Source organism: Serinus canaria, chromosome 2, assembly GCF_022539315.1.
Source record: "Serinus canaria isolate serCan28SL12 chromosome 2, serCan2020, whole genome shotgun sequence".
NCBI lineage: Eukaryota > Metazoa > Chordata > Aves > Passeriformes > Fringillidae > Serinus > Serinus canaria.
The window spans coordinates 41951545-41976263 of NC_066315.1; the positions used below are offsets into that span (position 1 = coordinate 41951545).

Here is a 24719-nt window from a genome sequence, read left to right on the forward strand (position 1 = left end):
ATGAAGCACTACAAACCAAAATAATTCAGATAAACTAGCTGAAAATTAGAAATATTCACTACATCCTGCCAAAGATGTATCACACTTGAGAAAAAAGGAAAAATGTTCAATACAAAACTACTCTCAAATTACCCTAGGATTTTTAAAATGTCATATAAATTTTCAAGGGATTTAGAAAGCATTAAAAAAATATAAAGCAGCTTTTTCTGATATATATATACAAAGGAAAAGAGAAAGCATTAAGAAAAATAAACCCCAATTACACTGATGCATTTAAAACAGTATATTTAAGAAATCAGGAAGATGGACAAGCTGCTTTAGGTGTTAATTTTTTTAAGCAACTATGTCTAACAGATTAACTCCAAGTTATTTTTTTACATTTTGATTCTGAAATTTTTTACTTACTGACATCATGACAAACTTGCACTCACGCCAGTAAGATGGTAGGTAAGAAATAAATCTTGTAAGACCTGATGAGGACAAGTTAGGCATTTGCTAGTGGTTACCTGCTTTGATGTTTTTGTTTGCTTCCAGTTAACTTACAAAACTTTCATACAGCAAATTTCAAAATCTTATTATTTGTCAGTACAACTAGCTTGCCTTGCACATTTCTTGGAAGCATTACACTCAAAATGCCTTTGTTAAATGATTTGAAAACACACCTACTTTGCCCATCACTGGAAAATTATTCTTGCTTGCAAATATTATGAGAATTGTTGCTCTATTTAAGGAGATTACAGCAACTTAAAACAAACATGCCTATTGTTGCATAAAATATGCAGAAGGTAATATACCACAGATGACTTTTGGCTTTAACAGTACATACAAAGTCTTTGCAAAGGTTTGCTTCAAATTCTCTGATGCTCAGGATAGAAATGTCTCGGAATCTGCTACTCTGTATTTGTACAGCTTAAATGTTGATGTGTGTTAAAGCATCTACTAGTTTAAAATGACACCATGTTTAAAAAAATACTTTAAAAGACCTTGAGAGGAAGAATTTCTCAACAATTTTTTCATTCATCAATCTCTGATTGATTACTTACTTCCCATATATAAATGAACAAAGGAGACGATGTTTTTGTTTTAAAAAGTGTTCACATTTAGAGTATTTTCCTTACTTTCCTTACTTCAAAAATTTATTTTAAGTATTTTTTTTTACCTTTTCATCCCCTTGTCCTGGAACATGACAGAACCAACATTTTGTTCTTTCACACCCACGTGAAGTCATGAAATAGTATCTGCAGTATTTACGGGGCAAGTTAAGTGCATCAAGGATCTGCTGGACTGAATGAGAAGCCTGGAATAAAATAAAATTACAGCAAGCAGAAAAAGCCAAATAATATTTCTTGAAAGCAAACATGGTATTTGTTTTTTTAAATTTAAAAAGATCTACAAACTATTAAAAAAAATCAGAAAATGTGATCTATAATTCAGCCTCTGAAACAACCCTCACCTCTGTACCGTACTTGAAGCATTTCAAAGGACACAAAGATCAATCCCTTGCCATGTCACGTTACTGCCTAATACAACAAAAGCCTACCCTGAAAACCACAAACAGGGATAATGCAAGAACTGCTAAATGAGATGGACAATGAGTAGAGAGGAAGGAGAAAGGTGACAAGTTCCTGCACAGCTCTGAGTCATCATCTGAGAATTCTGGGGTATCAATTTCCTTAACCCATTCCCAGTGCCCAGCATCATGGACAAAGCAGGCTGTCTTGAACATGTGAAACCTTGTCTGCTTTTCAGTTCTACAAACACCAATAAAGCAAACATCATTATTTGATTTTGCTCAAGCTGAAAACAAAAATCAAGAAAAGTTCACTGTGAATAGCAGCCCCTTCATCACTGATTTTGTTCTCAGAAATTATACTTACTCAGTGATAACATCTTTAAAGGTGTAAAAACATGAACACATACAGATTCACAGTTTCTGACTTGATACATGGGGAACTGTCTGAATAGCCATAAGAAATTTAGTGCCAAAGGCAAAGATTTTACAACTCACACTTGCGTTTTTCTCCATATTCCATGGCTCAAAATCTCCACAATTCTTCAATGGCAGTGAAGTACTTCTTCCTGAAGATTTGTAACCTAAAAATTAGGATGAGGGCACAAATCACATAATAAAAATGAATCATACTGAAACCACTCTCATTTATCTTATTTTCCTTTGTATTTATAGTTCCTTCAAGTCACAGCAATGATTAATGAAAATTTGATTAATGCAGTCTAAAGCCAGTAATTTAAATTACAGTTTTCTTAATTATCCTAAAAGTGAGACTTTACACAAACTTCAAGAGTAAGCACATTTAAATTAAAAACATTACTTTATCTAAAGTCCCTGCTCTAACTTACAGAGATAAGAAAAGGAATAAAAATACCCAGAAGTTTTAATTTCAAAACCTATCCCCTTTATCAGTAATCTTTGCATTACAACATCACTAGCCCTAAATTTAAGCTATTTTTTCTGAACTGATAGAAAAACTTTCATACTCTTATGTTTTATGCAATGCAAGTATAAAGTTTCAGCCCAGTATAAGTTCCTGGTTCCTTAACCATGAAACTTGGTTTTAGAACTTTAATGACAGTTTTCTTTCTTTGAAAAATGAATAATGTTAATGGAAGTTCAAATTTTCAACTCCGTATCTAAAGACAAATGAGAGTTTTTGAATGCCTTGCATTCTAGGATTCCCATCTGGCCCCTTCAAAGAACTGAGTGTTCAAAAGACAGGGTGCTTAGCCCCTTCTAGCAAACTATAGTTACTAAAGAGCATCCAATAATGAATGTTCTTCTAGAGACTGGCACTAGGTACATCGTTCTTAAACTCCATGTCTTCCTAACAGATAGGGCTATCCCATGATAGGAAGGGCAGAGCATAATGTAGAACAATGAGTATTAAATGTCATGTACTGTCACACTGCAAAAACTTCTGAAGTGACAGTGGGCCACTTGATAAGTTCAGGATTGGATACATTTAGTGACAAGAAAAAGACTGAAAAAAGAGCCAACCACTAGCTATAGAAAAATCTCACAGGGAATTTGATCTTTCTTCCAGATTCTTGCCATCCCCAAGCACAAAGTTTTTGACCAGGTCCTTTCAAGAGTTTGTACTCACTCTTGCTGACTGTAGGTCAGACTTGTAGGGAAGAAGGCCCTAAAGCAGAATATCCAATCCTGCCTGCACAGTTCTGGGAATAAAAGGCTGCTTTGCCTTGTCCCAGCACAGAAACTCTTGCTTTGGCAACTTTCAGATAACTCAAAGAAGGAAGACTTTGAAGAACTCTTCAGAAGTTGCATATGCTTTGAAGGCCAAAGACATAAACAGTTTCAAACAAATGGAGTCTGAAGACATATTCAAAACTGCATTTTACAGCATGTGTTTCTTGCACTACCTGAAAATACTGTTAAATGACATGATGATAAAATTGTTCTACAAGCTCAGACTGACAGTATCATTTGAAACTCAACAAGAACCCTGTCACCGATCTTAATTCAAGAAATCCATGTTTATAAATATCCATATTAATCAATAATTCTAAAAACATTGATTTCCAAAGCACCTGTTGCAAAGAAACAGAATGCAGTATCTATCCACAAGTAATCGATTCCTATTTTTCTCTATCTTGTATGCCAAATAAACCATGCATTTATGCAAGGCTAAATGTCAGATTTGTTGTGTGCAGGGACTGCAGTTCCGTTATGATTTCTCTGGTGGCCACAGATATCTGTTCCATGTGTGAAATATACTGGGTCAACAAGAAGTGCTACTTATTAAATCCATATAATTATTTGATCCAGTCTAGTGAATGCCTCAAAACCATTTGAATTGGCATAAACAACAAAGTTCTGACCTTCAGCAAGGTGGGCAAACCACTTTAGCAAGTCTTATTAAGAACAATCAACCAACTAAATCTGCAGTCACATTCTCTGACCACAAATAAAGGAAAACAAGTTACTTGCTAATAACACATGTCAAACACAATGTGTCAGACTACTAAGAATGCATGCACTCCAGTACCATTAAAGTATCTGAGAGGCATAAATACCAGATAAAATTATTTCTGCCAAAAACCCAACCCCAAACCTCTCACTAACCTACCATATGAGATCTTGCTTATCATATGAGTTTTGCTTTTATATATGCAAAGTAAAATTCCAGTCAATATCTTTAGGAACTGAAGATAGTCCTTAAGATTTGATTGGCAAATAAAGCACAAAAAAAAAAAAAAATTCTGAAGGGCTCATCAACACAGCATTCAATACCATTTGTCCAGGATCTCATCTCTGTAGTTCCACTGAAGAGATTTACTTTTTGGTCATTCAATGGCAATCCTGATAGCAATTCACAGTTCACTTTGTATTCACAGTCACTGTTGAATATCAAAAACCAAAATTTTGTTAAAATTAGTTTGTTTAACCAAACTTCACAAGGGTTTCTTTCATGTACTGCATGCCTAAAAAGAGGGATTAAGTGTATAAAAGATAAGAATTTCTTCAACACTTTATGCAACACTTCAAAACTTGCCATAAATTTAAATAGCTAGCAGTCTCAACAATTTTACTTTCATTACTCTCATTTGCCTGGTCCAATCTGATTATGATTTTAGCTGAGATTATTCTGCCCTAAAACATAACCATAAAAAATTCAATAAATAAGTAAAAAAGGTGCCTGTGAACCACTCCCCCTGCCCCCCATGCTGACAATAAGATTGAAATTATTTCTGTCACCTCTGAAAAAGCATCTACATATTACTTTGTAATATGTGCCAAAGGAGTAAACCCCAAGGCTTTTCAAATTACATTTAAGGAGTCAACTGTTTTCTTTCCTAAAAACTTACTACTCAACAGAAGATTTGGGTGATTTCAAAGAGAACCCAAATTAAAGATTGTTCTGCTTTTATTCCCAAATATGTACATCCCAGAGAATTAAACTACTAAAATGTAGTGTTTTCAAAAATAAGCTAAAAATATTGCTAGCAAAATACTTGGTAAGCTTTTTCATATTTCTAAACAAAGCCACAGGAAAAATATCACGAGATCTTGCTCCCCTTCCCTCTTTCATTAAGAATCGCGGTTCAGTACAATCCTGGTTTTAACTTGCTTGCTCCTCTGAAGACAGAAACAGAGTTGCCACCTCCTATAAGGGATTCAGGATATTTAATAGTTCTCATAACCAAGATAATTCAAATATTTCCTAAACTTTATGATGTTTTCAATACAATTTGAAATAAAAATGCTACTGTAGAGAGGAAGAAATTCCAGGTAACAAACCCAAAGTTTTCAAGATGAATCTTTATTCTCATCAATGCATTTGGGTTAGTTTCCAGAGGAAACAAAAAATCTGCAGTTTTAGTTACTCAGAAATTTCAAATTACCACATAAAATCTAATGCTTCCTCATGATGCCAGCCTCAGTTCTGACATAACAGGATTTTCATAGCAGTTTCCCTTCAGATTTCTTTAATCTAAACACGAAATTACACACGATTTTGCCAGGAACTGTAAACTATATACATCTATAAGCATTTTCCTCAGTAACAGCATCACTAGAAGAGGAGTTTGCTAAATAAGAACAGCAACTATATTTTCATCTAGATAAAACTTCACAATGGTAACATTTTTCAGTAAAACTAGAGAAAATAGTTCAACAACAAAGGAAGGCCTTTTCTCAACCACAGAGAGTACTGCACTGCACAAACATATTTTGTTTATCACAATCTACTTATTTTGTAATATAAAGAACTATTTATGCTACTAAGGCAAATTTAAATGGATATTTTATAGCAGAAGGAGGAGCTTGGAGCTCTCTAGTGGATTAACAAAAAGATGCAGTATTCACTGAGAGACTTCTGGCAGACAAGTCTGTCACAGAAATGTGAGCGTGATTGGAAAAAAAACAGTGCCCTCTTCTATGTCAGCTAAGGTTTCTTGGTTATTTTGAAAATTGCTATGTCCTAGTTCCAGCCAGGACAGGGTTAATTTTTGCAGTAGCTAATTGGTGATTACTGCTCCTAAACCACAACACTCTAAAATAAGTTATTTCTCTCCAAATTACTTAAGAATTTCATCTTACGTATACCTTTCCTACAAAAACAAATTCTCTGTCATTTCTGGATTGCTGATGAATGAATTTCTCAGTCTGACAGTAATTCAGGCTCGGACAATCACCCACCGTATGAAGTTCAACAAGCGAGAGTGATGGATTCTGCATCTGGAATGGGGCAACCTTGGAAGTACAGAGAGACTGGGGAACGAGAGGCTGGAGAGAAGCACTGTGGAAAGGGACTTGGAGGCCCTGGTTGATGGCAAGTTGAATGGCAGTCAACAATGCCTTGGCAGCCAGGAGGGCCAACATGGGTCCTGTGACCTTGGGGGCATCAGGGATAGCATCTCCAGCTGGCCAAGGGATGGGACTGTCCTGCTCTGCTCTACACTGGTGTGGCCTCACACAGGGGAGACCTCACTGCAATCTGCTACTTCCTTGTGAGGGGAAGAGGAGGGGCAGGCACTGATCTCTCCTTTCTGATGACAGGACCCGAGGGAATGGCCTAAAGATGTGTCAGGGAAGGCTTAGGCTGAATATTAGAAAAAGGTTCCTCACCCAGAGGGTGATCAGGCACTGAACCTGCTCTCCAGGAAGTAGTCACAGCACCGGCCTGACAGAGTTCAAGAAGCATTTGGACAACGCTCTCAGGCACATGGTGTGACTCTTGGGAATAGCGCTATGGTGGGCCAGGAGTAGGACTTGATCCTTATGGATCCCTTCCCACTCAGCTTACTCAGTGATTCTGTGATTCTGTAAATCAGACTAAGAAATGTGTACAATAAACACCGCAAACACAGCGTGAAGCTAGAAGAACAGTAAAGCATGTCCTTAACTGCATGTTTTTAAGCACCTTTTTCTACTGCTGTACAAATATTTGTCAGCCTGAATTTGAATGAGATCTTTCAATTCTTTCATAAGCAGAAAAGAAAAAGGAAAGCTTCATGACTTATTTATTACTACTTTTTGGTTTTGTTAAGTTCTGGTAAGTGCTATTGTGGCAAGAAATGCATCTTATGCTACACTCACTTGAGATGCAAAAGTGAGACACTGTCATGAAGTTAATATATTTTGTCACCAGTCAAAAGTCAAACTAAGCCCTATTGTCCTATCAGGCTATGACTACATTTGTTCTGTACTTTGTGGAGTGAAATTATATTATTTCATGTATTTATTTTCTTCATCACAAAGTTACATTAACATGGAAAACTGAATTAAATACTGGTGATCTTCAGGTAACAACATCACGTTTTATTTGTATAGTAACTATGGAATACCACAGGTTATATGAAGGACACACTATATGTACCTTTTTCCAGCTTCACTCTTATTTTCTTCTTCAACATCAAGCACTCCATCTGCAAGCTTGAACTGTGAAGATATTCAAAAGTCATTTTCAGGTACAACAAAGCACTACTAAGCCTATTATGATTTACTCTACAGACTTAAAACTGTTAGTGATCATTGAAAGGTGTGGTAAGACAGTCTTAGCTGTACAAACTGTTATTTGGTGTGTAGGATTATTTTTACAACATCTTTGTTAATGGATATACTGCCTTTATACACTGTTCTCTTTAAAATAGTTCTCTTTTTATACACTGTTCTCTTTAATCTCTTTAAACTGCTAATTGGAAAAAAAGACAATGTGACTGTCTTCACTTCTCTTTGCTCCCATGATAATCTCAGCAATTTTTACACCTACTGCCCAACTTTAACTGTTTAGCCTGACAGATGTGTGGAACACCACAAAAGTTATTTCATCAAGTTTAATCAAATTTAAAACTGCACTGAGGAAGACTTTAAGCCTTCTGCTCAGCTCTACACTTGTGGATAGTTAAAAAATCCCCAATGATATGGAGAAAAAATACAGCACAAAACATATTTGGAGGAGAGAATCTGAAAATACTAATACAGAATGAAGTCAGAGAATCCCGTCTTTGTTTCGTCCATTATTCATGAAGTAACTTAGGACTTCATATTCTATCACAAATTGATTATAGCCAGAGAATTAGAGATGCAAATGCTCTCACTGGATTTCCAAAATTTTTTTTACCAGTTCCTGAATAGTTGTAGCATTTTCTCCATGCGTAGTTTTTGCCCTTCTCACAGGATTACTAATTGGAAAAACTATCAAAAAAGCATAACCTGAAAATCTCCCCAGGTGGTAGAGTACCTGCAATACATGTTCTGCCATGGCATTTCCCCTGCAGGTGTGCACTGCTACTTTCTATCCACATACAGAACAGGTTTAGGCAGGGATTAGTATGCATTTTGTGGTTTGAGTTTGGGTTAGGTGAGATTATTTGTACATAACTTCTACTGTCTAACACAGCACAGAAAAGCAAGCACTAGGACACTGATTTTATAAAGCCACTAAGCTATGAAACAACCCAAATGGGACTGACCTGGTAATACCGCAACAAGTACTCCACCTTCTGTACTCAAAGTACTCAAACCTTACAGTTTGACAGACCCTTTTTGTCTCTCCAAAAGATGAGCAAACAAAATGGCCCTGTTAACTTTGTGAATTGCATGTTAGCCTCCCCAATTCCATTTGCTGAAGGAAATGTTTCTCTTCTTTTAAAAAATTTTGAAAGGGAAACCAATTCTCTGCTGTTTAACTTCTCAATTACTTACCAATTTTTAACCCTGTGAATTTTACAGTTTAAGTTATCCAGTTAAAACCACTAGCCACTCCTGAAGTAGTGGAAAACACTAAATGCTATCAGCAATTAAGTATGAGGGGCAAAGAGATGTAAATCCCAATACATTTCTCAAAGAAGCAAATAGTATAAAACTTCAGCAAATCTTAAAAGACCTAGACTTACTATCTAGAAGAGGGAAGACAGAGAAAGGTCAGATAAAGTCAGTAAGCATGATTCCCTCTGAACAGCCAGAAATCTGTATGTTAAAGGCCTTTTTGCCCAAGCAATGAAGCCCAGAATGATTCTTCTTTGATGCACGATGGATGTGCAGCTCCCCAGCTTTCCAAAGCTGCCCCATCCTTCTGATACCGACAGGCATTTAACAGCAACATTTAAAATTAGGTATGTTATGCAAAAATGTCATACATGCAAAGCAGTACTCATAGGAGTACACTGGAACAGTAATTTTCATACCATTGGGAATACATTACTGCAACAACTGATGTAAGAATATCCTGTTTCACTTCCAATTTGAAGCTTAATTGTTGGTGACCAAAAAAAATCAAGTTCTGTTAAGTGAAGATTACATTGCCAATACACAGTCATCTATGAACTGCTAATATTCTTTTTATTTCAGGAAATTTAAGATTTTGTTGATAAAACAGCATTAGTAATTAAAATTATCCAATTATGTGGATTGTAATTTCTTAAACTATTTTAGGAGAAAAAGCATAATTTCTCAGTACCTTTTCATCCACGTCCAAACTTGTCAAAAGTTCATCTAGTTGGCTCTGTTGCCTATCTTTAAGAAAGTCTTCACTAACATCTCCTGAAGGACTGCTTCCTCTGGAGGAGTTGTGGGTCTTCATATCTTCAGCTGAAAACGTATAAACGCATTGCTTTATCTGTTTCCCATGCTACAAGATAACAAAGCTTTTATTTCCTAAATATTACAAAGGCTTAGAACTAATGACATTTAAGAATTCCTAGGACCTCCTAAATGTGAAATTTATATGGAAAAATATTTCACGCTCAAGGCAGGAACCATTTAAAATAAATATTAGGCTGAATCTGCAATTAAAATTCTATCCAAGCTGTATGTTCTTTAATGGTCTATGTAGAAGAGTACAACACATTTACTTATAGAATATTGAATTCAATATTTTAGAAATAAATTCAGTTAAGCTTTTTTATTAAAACACAGCCAAAGATATGTGTGGTAATTTGCTAAGCAAAAAGGCTTAGTCTTTGTTAGAAAAGGGCATAAGTTAATCACAATGACATGATGCAACCCTGAACTAAATATAGAAAGCTCTGAGAAACTCCAAATTCCAGTAATATAGTAAACTCAGTAGGAAATCAGTGTCAGGAAATTTCAGCACCTTTTGCAGATGCCACAGGAAATGAACAATACACCTGGCTGCAACTTTCTGAAAGGGCTGTTTATGTAGAACAGAAGAGTTCTGCATAGAAAAGAAATTCAGTACTGGATCACACAAATGACTTCCAACTGCACTGTGTCGTCCAGACACAGGATGAAACAATCAGATCAGTATTGAAAAGGCTTTTCTCATATAGTCACTGGTCTCTTATGATCATCAAGTACAAGACACATCTGGCTAAAGACAACATACACAAGATTTCCACTTGAAAGGTGAAGAGGACTGATGTCATCCAGAATATTTTAACTGCAGTACTTTTTCCCCTTCTTAAATGGTGAAGCCACTAAGGCAAGGAGCCATGACTTCACTAACTTAACACAGGACACCAAAGCAGTAACACCTATTTCTAAATAAATACATAAATAGACAGTAATTAGCAAAACCAGGCACCCTTCTTTTGTTCTGTGCAGGTCTTTTCTAAAAGTCACGTATTAAACAGTAAGTTACTGGATGCATGTTCAGCTAAGATTATGATGGGATCCTGCTTCTCAGATCTGGGAAGAAGGACTTTAGGCACCACAAATGCAAAGACTTTCAGCCTCAAAGTTTGCTAGAACATGAAGTAAAACAACAAAGAACATACAGAAGTTACTGAATAGTACAAAACTTATTGCCAGGTTTGGTTACAATCACCTCAGCATTGCAGATTCCATGGCACAGGTCTCCATCTCTTTACATGACCAGAGGCAAAACTGTGCACATCCTCTCGACTCCTCCTCAGGGAACTTGTGTCTATTTCTTGGTATCTGAGCTCTTAAAACCTCATTACCTTTTATTTTTCCTTCTAATACCTGAAGCCTGAAATCCTCTCTTCCCCCAATAGTCTCTATTCACTCCTTTCCAGGAGGCACTATCTGCCGAAATCACTCTTTGTACGTGAGCACAACACATTAATGTGGAAAACCAGCAACAACGGGTCACAGACACCTTTCAAGCCTGAAGCAAAATCAACATGTAATGTCAGAATGACAGATTAACAACAAGCTGACAAACTGATACCAAAAGGGAAACACCATGAACCTCCAAAACCAGTCTCAGCACTCTGTACATTCACCACTGTCAGTAAAGGGCTTCTATTCAAAGTCAAAATCCTGTTCTTCCAACCTATCTAGGAGAAACTTCTACATTAGGTATACCCTAGTATACCAGCAGGTCTGGCATGCAAGCTGTAGAAAACAAATCACATTCATGTGCTGCCTAGCTGGACTGTTCTGCTTTAAATAGGAAGAAAAACCCCACTAAATCAGAAGTAACCTTATTTCATTAAAAAAAGGCATCCTTTAAAACCAAAACACTGTCTCAGTGGAACGGGCATAGCATCTACAAAAAAACCCCGAAAGGACAACCTGGAAATAAACCTGACTACAAAATTCTGTGTGCTGATGAACACAACAGAAAATCGCCTCTAACTCTGACCTAAACTCCACAGCACCATTACAGGACTCAGAGTCTTACTATGATCTCAACAACTAACAGAATTCTTTGCCTAAAGATGTCAGAGAAACGTCAAAAAACCCCAGAACCAAAACCAAATTTAAAAACCCCACTCCAACCCACTAGTCCTACCAACAGACAAGTAATACAGAGAAGTACATGCTCCCTGTATGACTCAGGCTTGTGTCATTTTAAAAGATGTTGACTCAAAATGCATTAGGAAACAAACTGTTGTACCAATAAAAAGGTAATACAAAACCAGACAAGTAGACAAGTTTTTTGTTTGTTTGTTTTTTTCTTTTGATTATATACCCAAAATTTCTAGAGACCCTTACCTTTTAACACCAAATTATAGGAATTTTCAGTATCACTTGACTTTCCAGATTCTTGCATGCATCTGTTTTGAACAAAAAGTGTACTTAAGATTTCCATCTTGCACAAAAGCAAAAATAATCTATCAGTTATATAAAATCAATAGTTCTCAGTAATACTTTTAGCCATGGACAGAACACTTACAACCAACACGCTGTTTTAAGACACTCTTTAACTTTCTCTTTTGGCTTTCTTACGTTCATACCTTCAGATGTACAGCTAAACATGTTAAGTAAAATCAAGACATTTCAAAACCCAAAATTTTCAGTAAAAGCTCATGATCTCATTTCCCTTCCCAGTATTTTTTTCCTAAAATACTGGGAAGGGAAATTTTTTCTGTATAGCAAATCAAGAAAATACTGTGCTCATTAATGAGCCAATTCATCCATTTCTAAAAAATGTGATTTATAGTAATTTTATATTCAAGATCATTTGCTTAACCACGAATCTCAAAGAGAGTAACAAAAACAACTGTCTTAGGAAGATACTTCACCTATTTCAAAGATAAGTTAGGACAAAATAAATACATCTTCTTAGAAAAGCTCAGGAGGGACAAATACATATCTTAAATGTTACAGATAGAATATATAAAACATGATCGTGATCATCACACATTTTAGAAGCTTGTACCTGGTGAATGCCACCAAGTGTTATTATAGCAAGCTGTCCAGTCAAGTCAACAGAAAATGGCAAACAAAAGCATATATGAAAAATTAATTTTACTGCCCTTCAGGCTTCAGGCCAGAAGGTTTTCCTTATGCCTGGAAGTGACCAGCACTCTTCTCTATGTAAAAAGCAAACACCAGAGAAATAACCTGCTGAAGTCCCAGTTGTATTTGGTAAAACTCAAAAAACCCTCAAAAAAAACCCCACCAAAAAAAAGAACTGGCCATGATCTGCTGTTATGTGGTAATATCATAAGCTACCCGATAAAACTGTGGTAAGGTCTATTGCCTTATTTCAATATTCTCATATTGAATGATAATATTAATATAATTCACATATATTAATATATTCTCATATTGAATTATAATATTAGTATGTTCCTGACTGCTACCAACTATGTTTAATTACAATCTAATAATCTTTTCATCAAATTACAGAAGGTAAAAAGCAAAACAAGAAATTTTGCCTGTTTCTTTAGCAAATCCAGGGGAAATTCTAAGAAAGAAGAACCATGCATTTTTATTTCCCTTGGCTAATGGCAAACAAATTCAACAGGTATCAGAAAGAAATGAATACTCCTAATAAATTTACTATGCTACAGCCTAGCTGCTTCTCAAGAAGTTGGATGCTCCTATTACAGACTTGCTCTGTTTTCTAGAGGCTTGTTTTGGCAGAAATTTTATTCATCTGAAAGTTTTATATTCTCATGTTCAAAAAAGTGCTCAGCACCTCAAAGAAGATTCCCTTCCTCTTTTGCACATGGGTTTAATGAAAAAGAAAGGATAAGGAGAGCAGTGAGTAAAAAAAAAAAGAATGCAGTTATAAGGTGGTACAATCCTGAAAATAACTGAAGTGTTACTTAAAATATAGGTAATATAAAGCCACCTAGAAAGACCACACAAAGAAAATTAAAACACTCATCCCAATAAAAAAATTCATCTTTGGAGGAAAATCTTGCATTATTTCTATCTTTTTTTTTTTTAATGAAAAACTTAAACAGTTCTTAAACTGAACACAAGTGTCAAAGCTTAAGAGAGAAAACAGACTAAACAATAGATGAGTTCATTCCATGAAGAACTGCTACCTCATTTACAAAAGTTAGGTTCTACTTTAAATTCTTTTCCTCTTCCTGTGCCTTTTATTATCATCTCAAAACCCAGTAAAACATTAACACCGAGTGATTTACACCAGGAACTTGCTGAATGAAGATGCAGGATGATAAACCTCTGTAACACCTTAGCCAAATCACACATCTGAAAAATATTCCCATGTCTGGGGATAGGAGAAAAAGGGGGAAGAGAGGCGGAACAGAACACTACTGTAGAAACAACCATTTACTCTTACAGACTCAAGAGGAGAATAAACGACACCTAAAAGGTAAAAACATTTTTAAGTATTATGCCACTTTACAATTAAGAAAACTGCCTTCATAGGGATATCTGCTATGTCAAATCAAGAGTATTATTTTTAATTGTCTTTGTTTCTATTTTCATATTTTACTTCATTTAAACAAGCCCTTTAGGACTACCTTGTCCTACAATTCAGTTTATCCCAGCTCTTATGAAGAACAAATTAATTTATCTGCATTCAGATTACTGTCATAGTTCAATCAAACTTAGACACTCAAAATCAAATAAAGAAATAATTTCAAAGCATATGGATATGACATAGAAGTACTTGGGAATATTGTGATAAAAAAAGAATTATATGCATACCTAAAACTACTCTCTACTGAATATGTCTTTTCTGAGGTAACAGGAGACTCAGGCTTAATATACACCTTTGTGTCTTTAATGCAGTTTGCAGAGGATGCTTTCACTGGACAATTTTCACAGCGTGCAGGCACAAGCTCCTCTTCATTACTGGTTCCAAAAAGGTCAGGGTCATCCTGAATCACATCAATGACAAGAACATCTTGGTTGTAAGCTTCAAGGACATCTGGTAAATTTTGACTTTTGACTTTTTGTGAAAAATTCCCTCTTGATTTTCTATCACCATTTATTTCTAATCCAACAAGGTGGTCGACTGCATTCCAAGAATGATCAGGAAAACCAGATTTAAGCACGCATTCAGTACCATAGATATCAGGCACAGATGGCTCTGGCTGTCCATCAAGAAGAGGATGTGGATATGCAGACATCTCATCAGAGAGGCTGACAGAACCATTGTGCTGGAAGTCCTTACTATCAATCTCATCTTCTTTTTTCTGTACGGAAGCTGGAGATGCAGCATCACTCATGTCAGGAAGAGGACGCTGCTCAGATTTTACCAAGAAAGTCTTTTCACCTGTCTTCTGCCTTCCTGGACTAGTGCTTTCAAGAAGCTCTAGTGGACTACAAGTTCTGCTTTGAAATGAATGGACAGATTCCCATTTCTTGGATTTAGGTTTGTTTCTGCATAAAGGAATTTTGAATTTTGTCAGGTTTCCAGAGGTTAATGGTTTAATTAGGTTTAAATCAGAAAATGTCTGATTCACTACTGATACTTCAGGGCTGAAGTTTCTGCTGTTTGTGTTACTTGCAGAAGTACCACTCTGGACTGTCACAGACAAGTTTCTGTTTGTCACATCTCCTTCATTTTCATCCTTTTGTTTTGTTATACCATTCTGGACTACCGCAGGCAGGTTTCTGTTTGTCACATCTCTTTCATTTTCTTCCTTTTGTTTTGCTGTACCATTCTGGACTGTCACAGACAGGTTTCTGTTTGTCACCTCTCCTTTACTTTTATCCTTTTCTTTTGCTGTGCCATTCTGGACTGTCACAGACAGGTCTCTATTTGTCACAACTCCTTCATCTTTATCTTCTTGTTTTATTGTACCATTCTGGACTGTCACAGACATGTTTCTTTCTGTTACATCTCCTTCATCTTTTTGTTTTGCTGTAAAATTCAAGGTTGCTTTAACTTTTTGCACATCATCATGGTTAAAAGCCACAGCACTTTTATCTGTATTAACTGGTGATTCCCCGTTTTCATTGTTCACTGTCAAAGTCTCATAAATATCCACAGAAGAGGATTCCACTGTTTCATGTGAAGCCTGACAGTCAATATTTGGATCGATCTTTTTATGTGTAATTTCTTTTGTAATTTCTGCTAATGACGTATGCAAATCCAGCTGTCTCACATTCCCAGTCACTGCACTATGTTCCACAGCTTTAACACTGCTTTTATCAGAGGAAACCTCAAAAGCAGCCTTTAAAAGTCTTTTTCCTTCTGAGATGAACCTATGACTTTTAAGAAACCATTCAGAAGTCCTGGCACAAGATTCAACAGGCCAAACTTTTTTACCAGTCACGGGTATTGTTCTCTGACAGGTGAACTGCTGCAATTTCTTAGTAACTTTGTTCAAATTTCTTCTTGTCTTGCTTTTGTGACCATCAGAAACATCATGGATCTGAGCTAATGCTCCAAGGCTATCTGAGGCAGCTGCATAAAGTGCCACACTGCTTGAATTTTCTCCTTTTACTACTGCAGAGAGCTTAGACGTCTTCTTAAAGCCAGTTTCAAATTCAAATAGTTTGGTACTATTCCTTCTCCAGGCTGATACAGTTTTTACTTCTTTAGTATTTTTTTCTGTATCAAAATCTGATGTATGATCACATGAAGTTGAGAGAGTATGATTTAGTCCTGAAACTGAAAATGAGCTTAACATGGCAACTGATGGTTCTGTCTGTAACTCACACCTGCATTTACTAGCCATGTCTGCAGATTCCTCTGTGATTTTCATCTTTTTTCTAGGCTTTCTACCAATATTCCACTTTTTTCCCCTTAAACACTTACTGCTTTCACTCAGGCAGCATGAAACAAAGCCTTCTTCATTTTCACTCTTTTCTTTCTTAGGTGATAAACCACCTTTTATGAGTGATCTCTCATTTTGCATTCTACTAGTGCTGCAAATTCTATCATTCAGGTCTCCAGTACCATGGGTTACATGGAAGAATCCATTTAATTTATAACTGCTGGTAGTTCCACTAGCTGAAGGCTTCACTAATGTGTTGATGTAACTACAGTCCTCTAATACCACAAATGGATTCTTTTCGGCTGCACAGAGCAGGCCACTACAACGGTTTAGGGCATTACTGCCACGTTCAGCACCACATTTTGCAGATGTGTTCATCACTTCTTCAGCTGCAGTCACACTTAAACTTTGCAACTGCTTGATTTTAACAGATCTGTCTCGCCTTTTTCTACACTGCACACTGGGCTCTTCTGTTACAGCATGGCATAGAAAGCTCTTGCTTTCAGTGCCACCTGAAGTAGAAACCGTAGATTTAAAATAGTGAGATTCCTTTTCCTTAGAATCTTCTACCCTGTTTTGCTTTGTCTTAACCTTCTTTACAGCCTGTGAAGTACCAGAGTCTTGCTCAATTGCTTTCAACTGTTCCTCTGCTGATTAAAAAACCAAAGAAGTGTCATTAAAGAAAACTCTAAGAGAAAAAGACAACCCTATTTTATAAAGAGAACCAAAACCTCCAAACATTAAAGGCTGCTAAAGAACATGACACTATATAAGGCTAAAATATTTCAGTGAAGTTTTATGACTTTTTTTTTTTAAATGAACACTATTGGGACACTTAAGAGTAAAAAGGATGTATTACCTTCAGGAGCAAATGCAAAGAGGAGTAGAACTGTACAGTGTCATAAGGACTGGAAGCTGTGCATTTGTTGTGTATTCCACATAAGCAGAAAACAAGAGCAAATCTGGCCAAGAAAATGCAGATGCTGTTTGCACGCTCAGCCTTAAAATCTTTTGTTTGCACAGCAGGTTCTCTGTAGTAGGAACACTTACTAATATCCTTCAGAGACACAGTCCAACCAAATGCATCTGACTGATCAAGAAGATCCAGATAAACTGAAGGACTTGCATTTTTAGAGACTACTACTTTTTATTTAAAAGCAAATACAGATTATGTAAAAAACTGTATATCTGAAAATCTAAGACTACAGAATGGACTCAAGAGCATACTAGTATAATGCTCTTTTTTTTAGACGTTTGTTTTCAAGGTAAAACACAATGTTAATACCTCAGTCTTTCAGAATGTGTTTTTTAGATAAAATATTAATACTCTACAGTAAGTATATATCATTTGAATGTATTCACTTCAAAAGTAATGTTTTTAGACAATCATCCTGAAAAAAAAGAGACCTTAAAATCTCCTCTTTCAGTATTGTTCCAGTTTGACTCAATGGTCTCTTAAAACATCAAAACACAATCATTGCTTCTACATATTTTGGGAATTTTCAAAAAATAGCAACTAAAAAGTTCTGAGAGCAAACCCCAGCACCCTATGAAGGCAAACACTGTAACAAGACAGCATCATACATAATCAAAAATAAACAGATAATAAACAGATGAATGAGGAATTAACTGTCTTTTATTCTGGCATTGCTGAAACTACTGCCCCCTTTCTTGCTTGAGGCTGACCGCCTCTGAAGAAATGGGGAATGCTTTTGAGAGAAACAAACTCCCAGCACTCCCTACCAATGGCATGCCTGTTTCTATCTATAACCTCTCTCCCTTCCTCCCTGCCTTTCTCTACCCCCTTGAAAGGCTAATTAGTCTCCTCTCCTCGGTGTTAAACAGGTGTTCTTTTCTTCTTCATGAAAAGCCTTTCCTCTTTCTGAAAATCTGTCTTCTTCTAAGACTGGTGGAATTCACAGTATTGTGAAGCACACCCTAGCTTGTCTCAAACTAATGCAGCAGCCAGTTTTTAATGGGGTCTTACTGCAGGACCAATTTGGGAGCCCAAATTCTGTACCTGTACTTCTACAATGGAGCTACCAGTGCTTACCACTTTCCCCTGGGCTGTGTGGTCGCTTCTGAGGGCTCGAGCTCTGCTGCTCTTCTTTCATGCAACACTTCTGAATCTTTCTTTTGGTCGTTGGTTGCTCTTGTCCATGCAGGTCCTGCAGCTGCTGTGACAGCAAGGCATTTCTGTTCCTCATACTCAGAGCTCCTTTCCTGGACTCTGGACACTGTGTATGCTGTTTTAGCAAGGCAGAATTACCCCTCTCCTTAGGACCATGTACTTTTGGTTTCCCCACTGATCTCCTGCCTTTCTTGCCCAAGCATCTCCCTTCTTTCTCCTGTGTCCCTAGTGTTCTTGATCCAACTAATGGACACCCATTCAACTTCTCTAGTATATCAACCTTCTCCTGAGGTTTTGGTTCAGGGACAACTTCCTGAGCACCCAAATTCTTCCTAAAATCTGGGATTCGCATATTCTGCGTCTTTGTAGAGTCACTCCATTTCACTTCAGTACTCCATGTGACCTTTTTGGGTCGAAGAACTTCTGGTTCTGGAAAACATGATATTCCATGTCTTTCTGTACTCTCAATTTCCCTCTTCAAGTTTGGGACTTGTAATTTTACTTCCATACAGGAATGTTTGCCTTCTGTTCCTGAGCTACCTGAACCCTTGCAGAAACCTGAGAAGTTCAGGTCTTCTGAGTAATGTTCATTCCTTTCAATCCCTGCTGAGAACTTTTTCTGCAAAGTAGTTCCTGAGAAAAACAGCTGTTGACTTTGACCTGTCCCACTTAGAGTCTCTTCCCAGCACATTGCTGCAGCCGTGGCTTGCCAACCTTCACACTCAGCTGTGTCTGAAATTAGTGAAGCTACACCCTTGCTTCTTCGGGGAGACTTCCTCTGCTGGATTCCCTTGGTTTTTCTACCTGGGAATTTCTGTCTGTTCTCACCTTGCTCCTTATGCATAGGCACAGGAAGAGCAAAACACTTGAAGGAAGTGAGAGAGAGCACGTCAGGTTGTGGAAAGGAAGGTAAGGGCTGCTCAGGCTTTTTCTTTGGTGCCAGGCGACGACTCCTCTTGACTACCAGCTTCCCCTCTGGCTCACACCCTGCCCGCGGAGAGCCGGGTCTGCTGACCTCAGGGTCAACCGGCTTCACCTCGCCGGCTCTCACCACTTTCCCTGACCTCAACTGCGGCATCTCGGTGGCGCAGGGACAGCAACAGAGCCCACAACACCCGCTTGCCAGCGCACCTTTCGCTGCAGCCTCACTAGCCCGGCACCCACGATGGCTGCAGGCCCGACCTGGGAGCGGGGGACAGCCCCTCCCAGGCTGCCGCCTCCGGGGACACCCGGGGGAGCCCAGACCGACGGAAAAGAAGCCCAGGCCGCCCAGCAAAAACCACGGCCACCGAGAAGTCCTTCCTGACACTCTCACTGCCCCGGCCCACAAACACACACCCGGAGCGACCTCTCACAGACCAGGGCGCTGAAGGAAGCGGCCCCGCACCTCTCCGGACTCAAGAAGGCCGCTGCCTGTAGCCTCCCGCGCCGCTTTCCCACTTTCTCCTTTACTCTCTGCCCTCGTCTACCGATCCGTTCCCCTCGTCCAATCGCCGCCTGCCCGCCCAAAGAGCCGAGCTGCCGCCGCGCCGGCGGGCAAAGGTGATGCGGTGGCGTGAGGGCGGCTCGGCGGCGCGGCGGGGGGCGGCGGGAACACCCGCCTGCCTGCGCTCGCTCTCTCGGGATCAGCGGCGCCGCCTGCGCCGTCAAACCCCAGCGATGGGGGCGGCGAGCGCGGCTCCTCCGGGCGGCCGTGCTCCCGTGACGGCAGCCCCCGGCCAGGCGGGAGTGCCTTGGTTTGCGCTGCGCAGCCGTCGTGCTGCCCTCATGGTGCCCGAAGCGCCGTGCGGGGCTATGGGCCCCGCCACGGGCACGCCGCGGGCTCACGGCCGCCCAAGGTACCGGGCTACGGTGTGGAGCTGCCAGAGCCTGGGAACAAACGCCCAGCTCTCCCCGAGCTCGGAGTCGCGTGGGTAAAAACCCAGGCTCGCCCATTTCGTTGGGTGTTCCATTTCCCTCAGTGATTCCTTCTTCGAGCACAGCGCTTCAGAAGCTCGCCAACACTGAGGGGCCATGAGGTTGTTCACAGAATGGGTCAGGTTCGGAGGGACCGCAGTGGGGTCGCCTCGTCCGACCTCCCTGCTCAAGCAGGGCCATCCCAGAGCACATGGCACAGGATTGTGTCCAGGCACTTCTTGAATATCTCCAGTGAGGGAGGCTCCACACCCTCTCTGAGCAACCTGTTCCAGTGCTTGGTTATCTGTGTAGTAAAGATGTTCTTCCTCTCATTCCAGCAGAGCTTCCTGTGCATCAGTTTCTGGCTGTTGCTTCTTGTCTTGTCGCTGGGCACCACCAAGAAGAGCCTGGCTCCTTTGGCACCCCCCCTTTAGATACTGGCAGGCATTGATGAGGTCCTCTCAGCCATCTCTTCTGGAGGCTGAACAGGCCCAGCTCTTTCAGCTTTTCCTTGAATGTTCCAGTTCTATGATCAACTTTAAAGCTCTCCACTGGACCTGCTCTAAGATCTCCATGTGTTTCTTGTTCTGAGGACATCAACTTTGTCTTTCAAATAACACAGCTTCTTAGGACTTGAGTTAGGGGGAGAAAATCACTCAAAAAGATCATATAGTCAGAAAACAATAGAATTTGGTGCTTGGGCTTTGAAAGGGATGATAGTTTCAAGACAGGTGGAGAACACCAAAGCTTCAGAATGATCCACTGCATGATAATGTGAACATGTAGAAGTTAGCTTAAAAAAATTGTTGCACAAAGACTGAATCTAGGTGGCAGGTGTTATGAAAATCCTGAATTAGTAAATTTAATAAAGTGGTACTCTAATGCCAATAATGCCGTCAGCAAAATTGCACATGGTTGGTAAATGACCGTGTCCTACAAGCAATCTCCTTGTGTTTGCCTCAGCTGGTCTCTGAGAGGTGAAATACCTTCTCAAATTCATTTAATTATGGCTTAGTGCATTCTGGTGTTCACATTTCATACATCCTAGTTTGAGATCCATGCAAAGAAATAAGGCGCTTTATATCACAACTTGCTAGAAGTGCAGTCCTGTGAAATTAAAAGAGTAGTTGGAAATGTGTGTTTTACTGATTCGCCTTGGCTCACTATATGACTTCAGCCCACTCTGAACTCACTCCATCTCTGTTTCTCCTTCCAGAGGTAGAGATAATACATTTCAGTCCAAATAAAGACAGAGAATGTTGCATTTTTGCTAAAATCTCTCCACAGATGAAGAAAGAATTACAGGGAGGCTGGGAAATTGTTAACTTTAATTTTCTTATGGTCTTTTTAGATTGCACATATATGCTTAAGTACAAAAAGTCAGCAAATGGTTAACTAAAGCTAATCAAAGCAGAAAATGCAGATTTCTTAGGCATTTTCTCCCATGGCTCAGTATTGTGCTTCTGGTCCTTGGGACAGAAAGGACCCAATAAAAGGGAGTTAACTGCACAATATTTATCATTGCCAGTGTTCTGCAAGGCTGGTATTACATAAAACATTCAGCTCTGGTGAAATTTAGCCATTTAACCTTTCATTTCAAACCTTCTTCAGTGTGTAACAGAGTCTTTTAAGTTTTATAGCAAGATGAAGACATGCTGAAAAGCAGTACTAAAGGAAATCTGGGAAAATGGCATATGAATTACCTTACTGCTAGCTCTAATTTTTAGGTTGTTAGTATTTAGTCAGTTATTGGCCATGATGAGAACTCTTCTCAGACCAGATTTTTATGAAATGAATAAAAATCTACTTGAAATGAATACTAATTAAAGGCATTCTTCATTAAAGTACTTTGAAAAAAGGACTAGAGCTTCAGAAAGGACATTTTTAAGCAGCTGTGGATTATGTTAAAAAACAGCTTGCATTCAGTTTACAATACTGCTGAAAAGAGGTAGTATAAACATTGTCTTGCAAAGTGGATCAATTTAACCATCTTTTAAAAATACTTGAAAGATAAGAGAACTTTAATATATAGGCATATTTAAAGAAATCCCGTGTCAAGTGTTCATTAAAACTGTAGGTTATTAAAGCGGAAAAAACTTTGAAAAAATCATATAAACAGCTTAAGGATGAAAAATTAGTTATTTTCACATTCCAACAACATTTGAATTACTAATATTGCAAGGAAATGTTTCAACTTTATTTTAAAATTATATCTTGTTTAGAAATAACGATAAATGCTTGTTTTTCTTGAGTTTTATAGTTATCTATCTTAATGCCATATCTAAATTTTAGAACTAATTCAACTTTTGCGCATCCCTTGCTTTGTTTCACTGATTTCTTGTTCATTCTAGACGCTTCAAGACAGTAATAAAAAGATGAGGTCCCAGGTGTCTGAAAGTAAAAAGGCAATTGTGGCGCCCAAAACATTTTTTTCCCCCAGAATTACCAGTATACTCAGAGATGCCTGGCAATTTTCAAGTGGAAAAAAGGAGCTTGTGTGACTACGTTTATGTAAAACCCATAAAATTTTTTCTTTTTTTTTTTTTCCTCAGAGGAGTGTGTGCACTTATCTCTCTAGCTGATGTAATTTACATTGCTGCTGTGGAGAAATTGTGGCTGCAGATCTAACAATGATACATTTCAGCAATCTTCCAGAAGTTTTTGAAAGATTGAAATTTATAAACACATAATCCAGCTACATAGGTGAGATGATCATATAAATTTTTTATTGGGCTGTATTTTAGACTTTGCTAATATACTCACCTAGCAACAGGAATTAAGCTGTCTTTTTTTTAGCTAGGGAACTGGAAAGAATTAACTTGAAAATGAACCTTTTTTTAGTGAAGCAATGTGAAAAATGTCCCCTTGGACCACTTCTTTTACACTGCTTGCATCTTTATGCTTGGCTGAGGGATAGAGTTGTTATCTCTAGCAAACCATGGTGAAAAGAGTTTGGCTGTGCTGCAATAGCTGAGGCTGAACTCAGAAGAGTATGCCTAGTCTATTACAGTCTTAAAACACACCAAATTAAGCCCTTTAGTGATACAACTAAAAAGAAAAATAATTTCAGTCTAGTATGTCTAAGAAACTCTTAGATTTATTAACAGTTCTGAGCTATTGGTTTTGCAAAATTAGAACCCAAAGATAGTAAATATTGATATGATTTTTAAGTAACTTCTTTATCCCTTGTTTTCTGTTCAAATACATGGGTGCCTTGGAAATAGGTGTATTGCTAATCTGTTGAAGTAAGAAGTTGCTTTTTCTTTCAAGCCATTCATGTATATCTCTCTAAAATTGCTTTTGCTTTTCACTTCCAGGCTCTTGAGTCAGGAGCCAGCTTTGGTATGGCATCTCCTGAGAATGCTGCTAACTACCCATGTACTGGGTTTGAGGTACAATGTTGATGGTCAACTCATGTCCCTGGTATCTCCCCTGTGTCGGTGTTGACCCAGTTCATACTGACAGCTGTTTCCTTGTCTGCCCTGACACTGAACTCCATTAGATGAGGGCCAGTAGGGTGGTGAGAGTAAAGATACCTTGGTGGAAATACGTGATCTGTTTTGTGAAACTGCTGAGTGATTACACTGCATGGCAGACTAGGTGAATCCAGTGAGTAGCTGGATACCTCAACCTTTATTTTCATGTCTGTTTTTATTATAGAGCTGTACAGGGCAGATTAAAGTAACTTAATTTTCCACCAGTTTAAAATGAGTCATTGGAGGAAAAAGGACAGCTGCTATATTTTCTAATGAACCATCTGGCATTTCTTGGTAGATCCTCTGATTCCTAATTTGCTACTGAATTGTGACAGCATGAAAATCAAAATTATTGATTGTATGAATCAGTATTTCCCTCTGGCAATTCTGTTTCTGTCAAAGGATAGTCGTAGGAGGGATAAGGACCTCTCACACTGGGTTTTGCAAGCCTTGAAAGTCATCTGTATAATTTGCCTTTTTTATGGTAATTATGCTGCTTTACATTTTTCCTGGAAGACTGACTTTCCAGATGATCACATCTGATCTGAACCTTACAGAAGGTGGCAGTAATCGGTTTTCAGGTTCCACAAGGGAACTCCTGTGTAAAGTTTGTGTTCTGTTTTACTCCCTTTCATTCACGTATCTTTAGAAGTTTAAGAATAAACTAGGTAGCTTTCTGGAGTTAGAAATTAAAAAAATACACAAGCTATAAAGGGTTAACTAGTCAAGTAGAGGACTACACATTTCGTCTCAATTTATTTTTTAAATTCTCTAAATAAAACTTATATTTGCTTTCACATAGATAATACATACCATGTACCTACCACTAAACCTGCCTTTAGAATCAACACATTCTAGTGGCTGGATGAAAAAGA

At 38.3% G+C, this 24719-nt stretch overlaps 1 protein-coding gene across 1 annotated transcript in view; it reads right to left on the minus strand.

The window, feature by feature from the left end:
* Positions 1-19631, minus strand: part of TOPAZ1 (testis and ovary specific TOPAZ 1) — a 39306-nt gene extending 19675 nt beyond the window's left edge. The window contains exons 1-8 of the mRNA XM_030233334.2: positions 18395-19631; positions 14321-16991; positions 11903-11964; positions 9438-9568; positions 7356-7417; positions 4268-4374; positions 2009-2094; positions 1160-1297 (exon numbers count right to left, since the gene is read on the minus strand). Coding sequence (XP_030089194.2) covers positions 1160-1297; positions 2009-2094; positions 4268-4374; positions 7356-7417; positions 9438-9568; positions 11903-11964; positions 14321-16991; positions 18395-19550 — 4413 coding nt within the window. The 5' untranslated portion in view covers positions 19551-19631. The remainder of the gene's footprint in view (positions 1-1159; positions 1298-2008; positions 2095-4267; positions 4375-7355; positions 7418-9437; positions 9569-11902; positions 11965-14320; positions 16992-18394) is intronic.
* Between the last annotated feature and the right edge of the window lie 5088 nt (positions 19632-24719).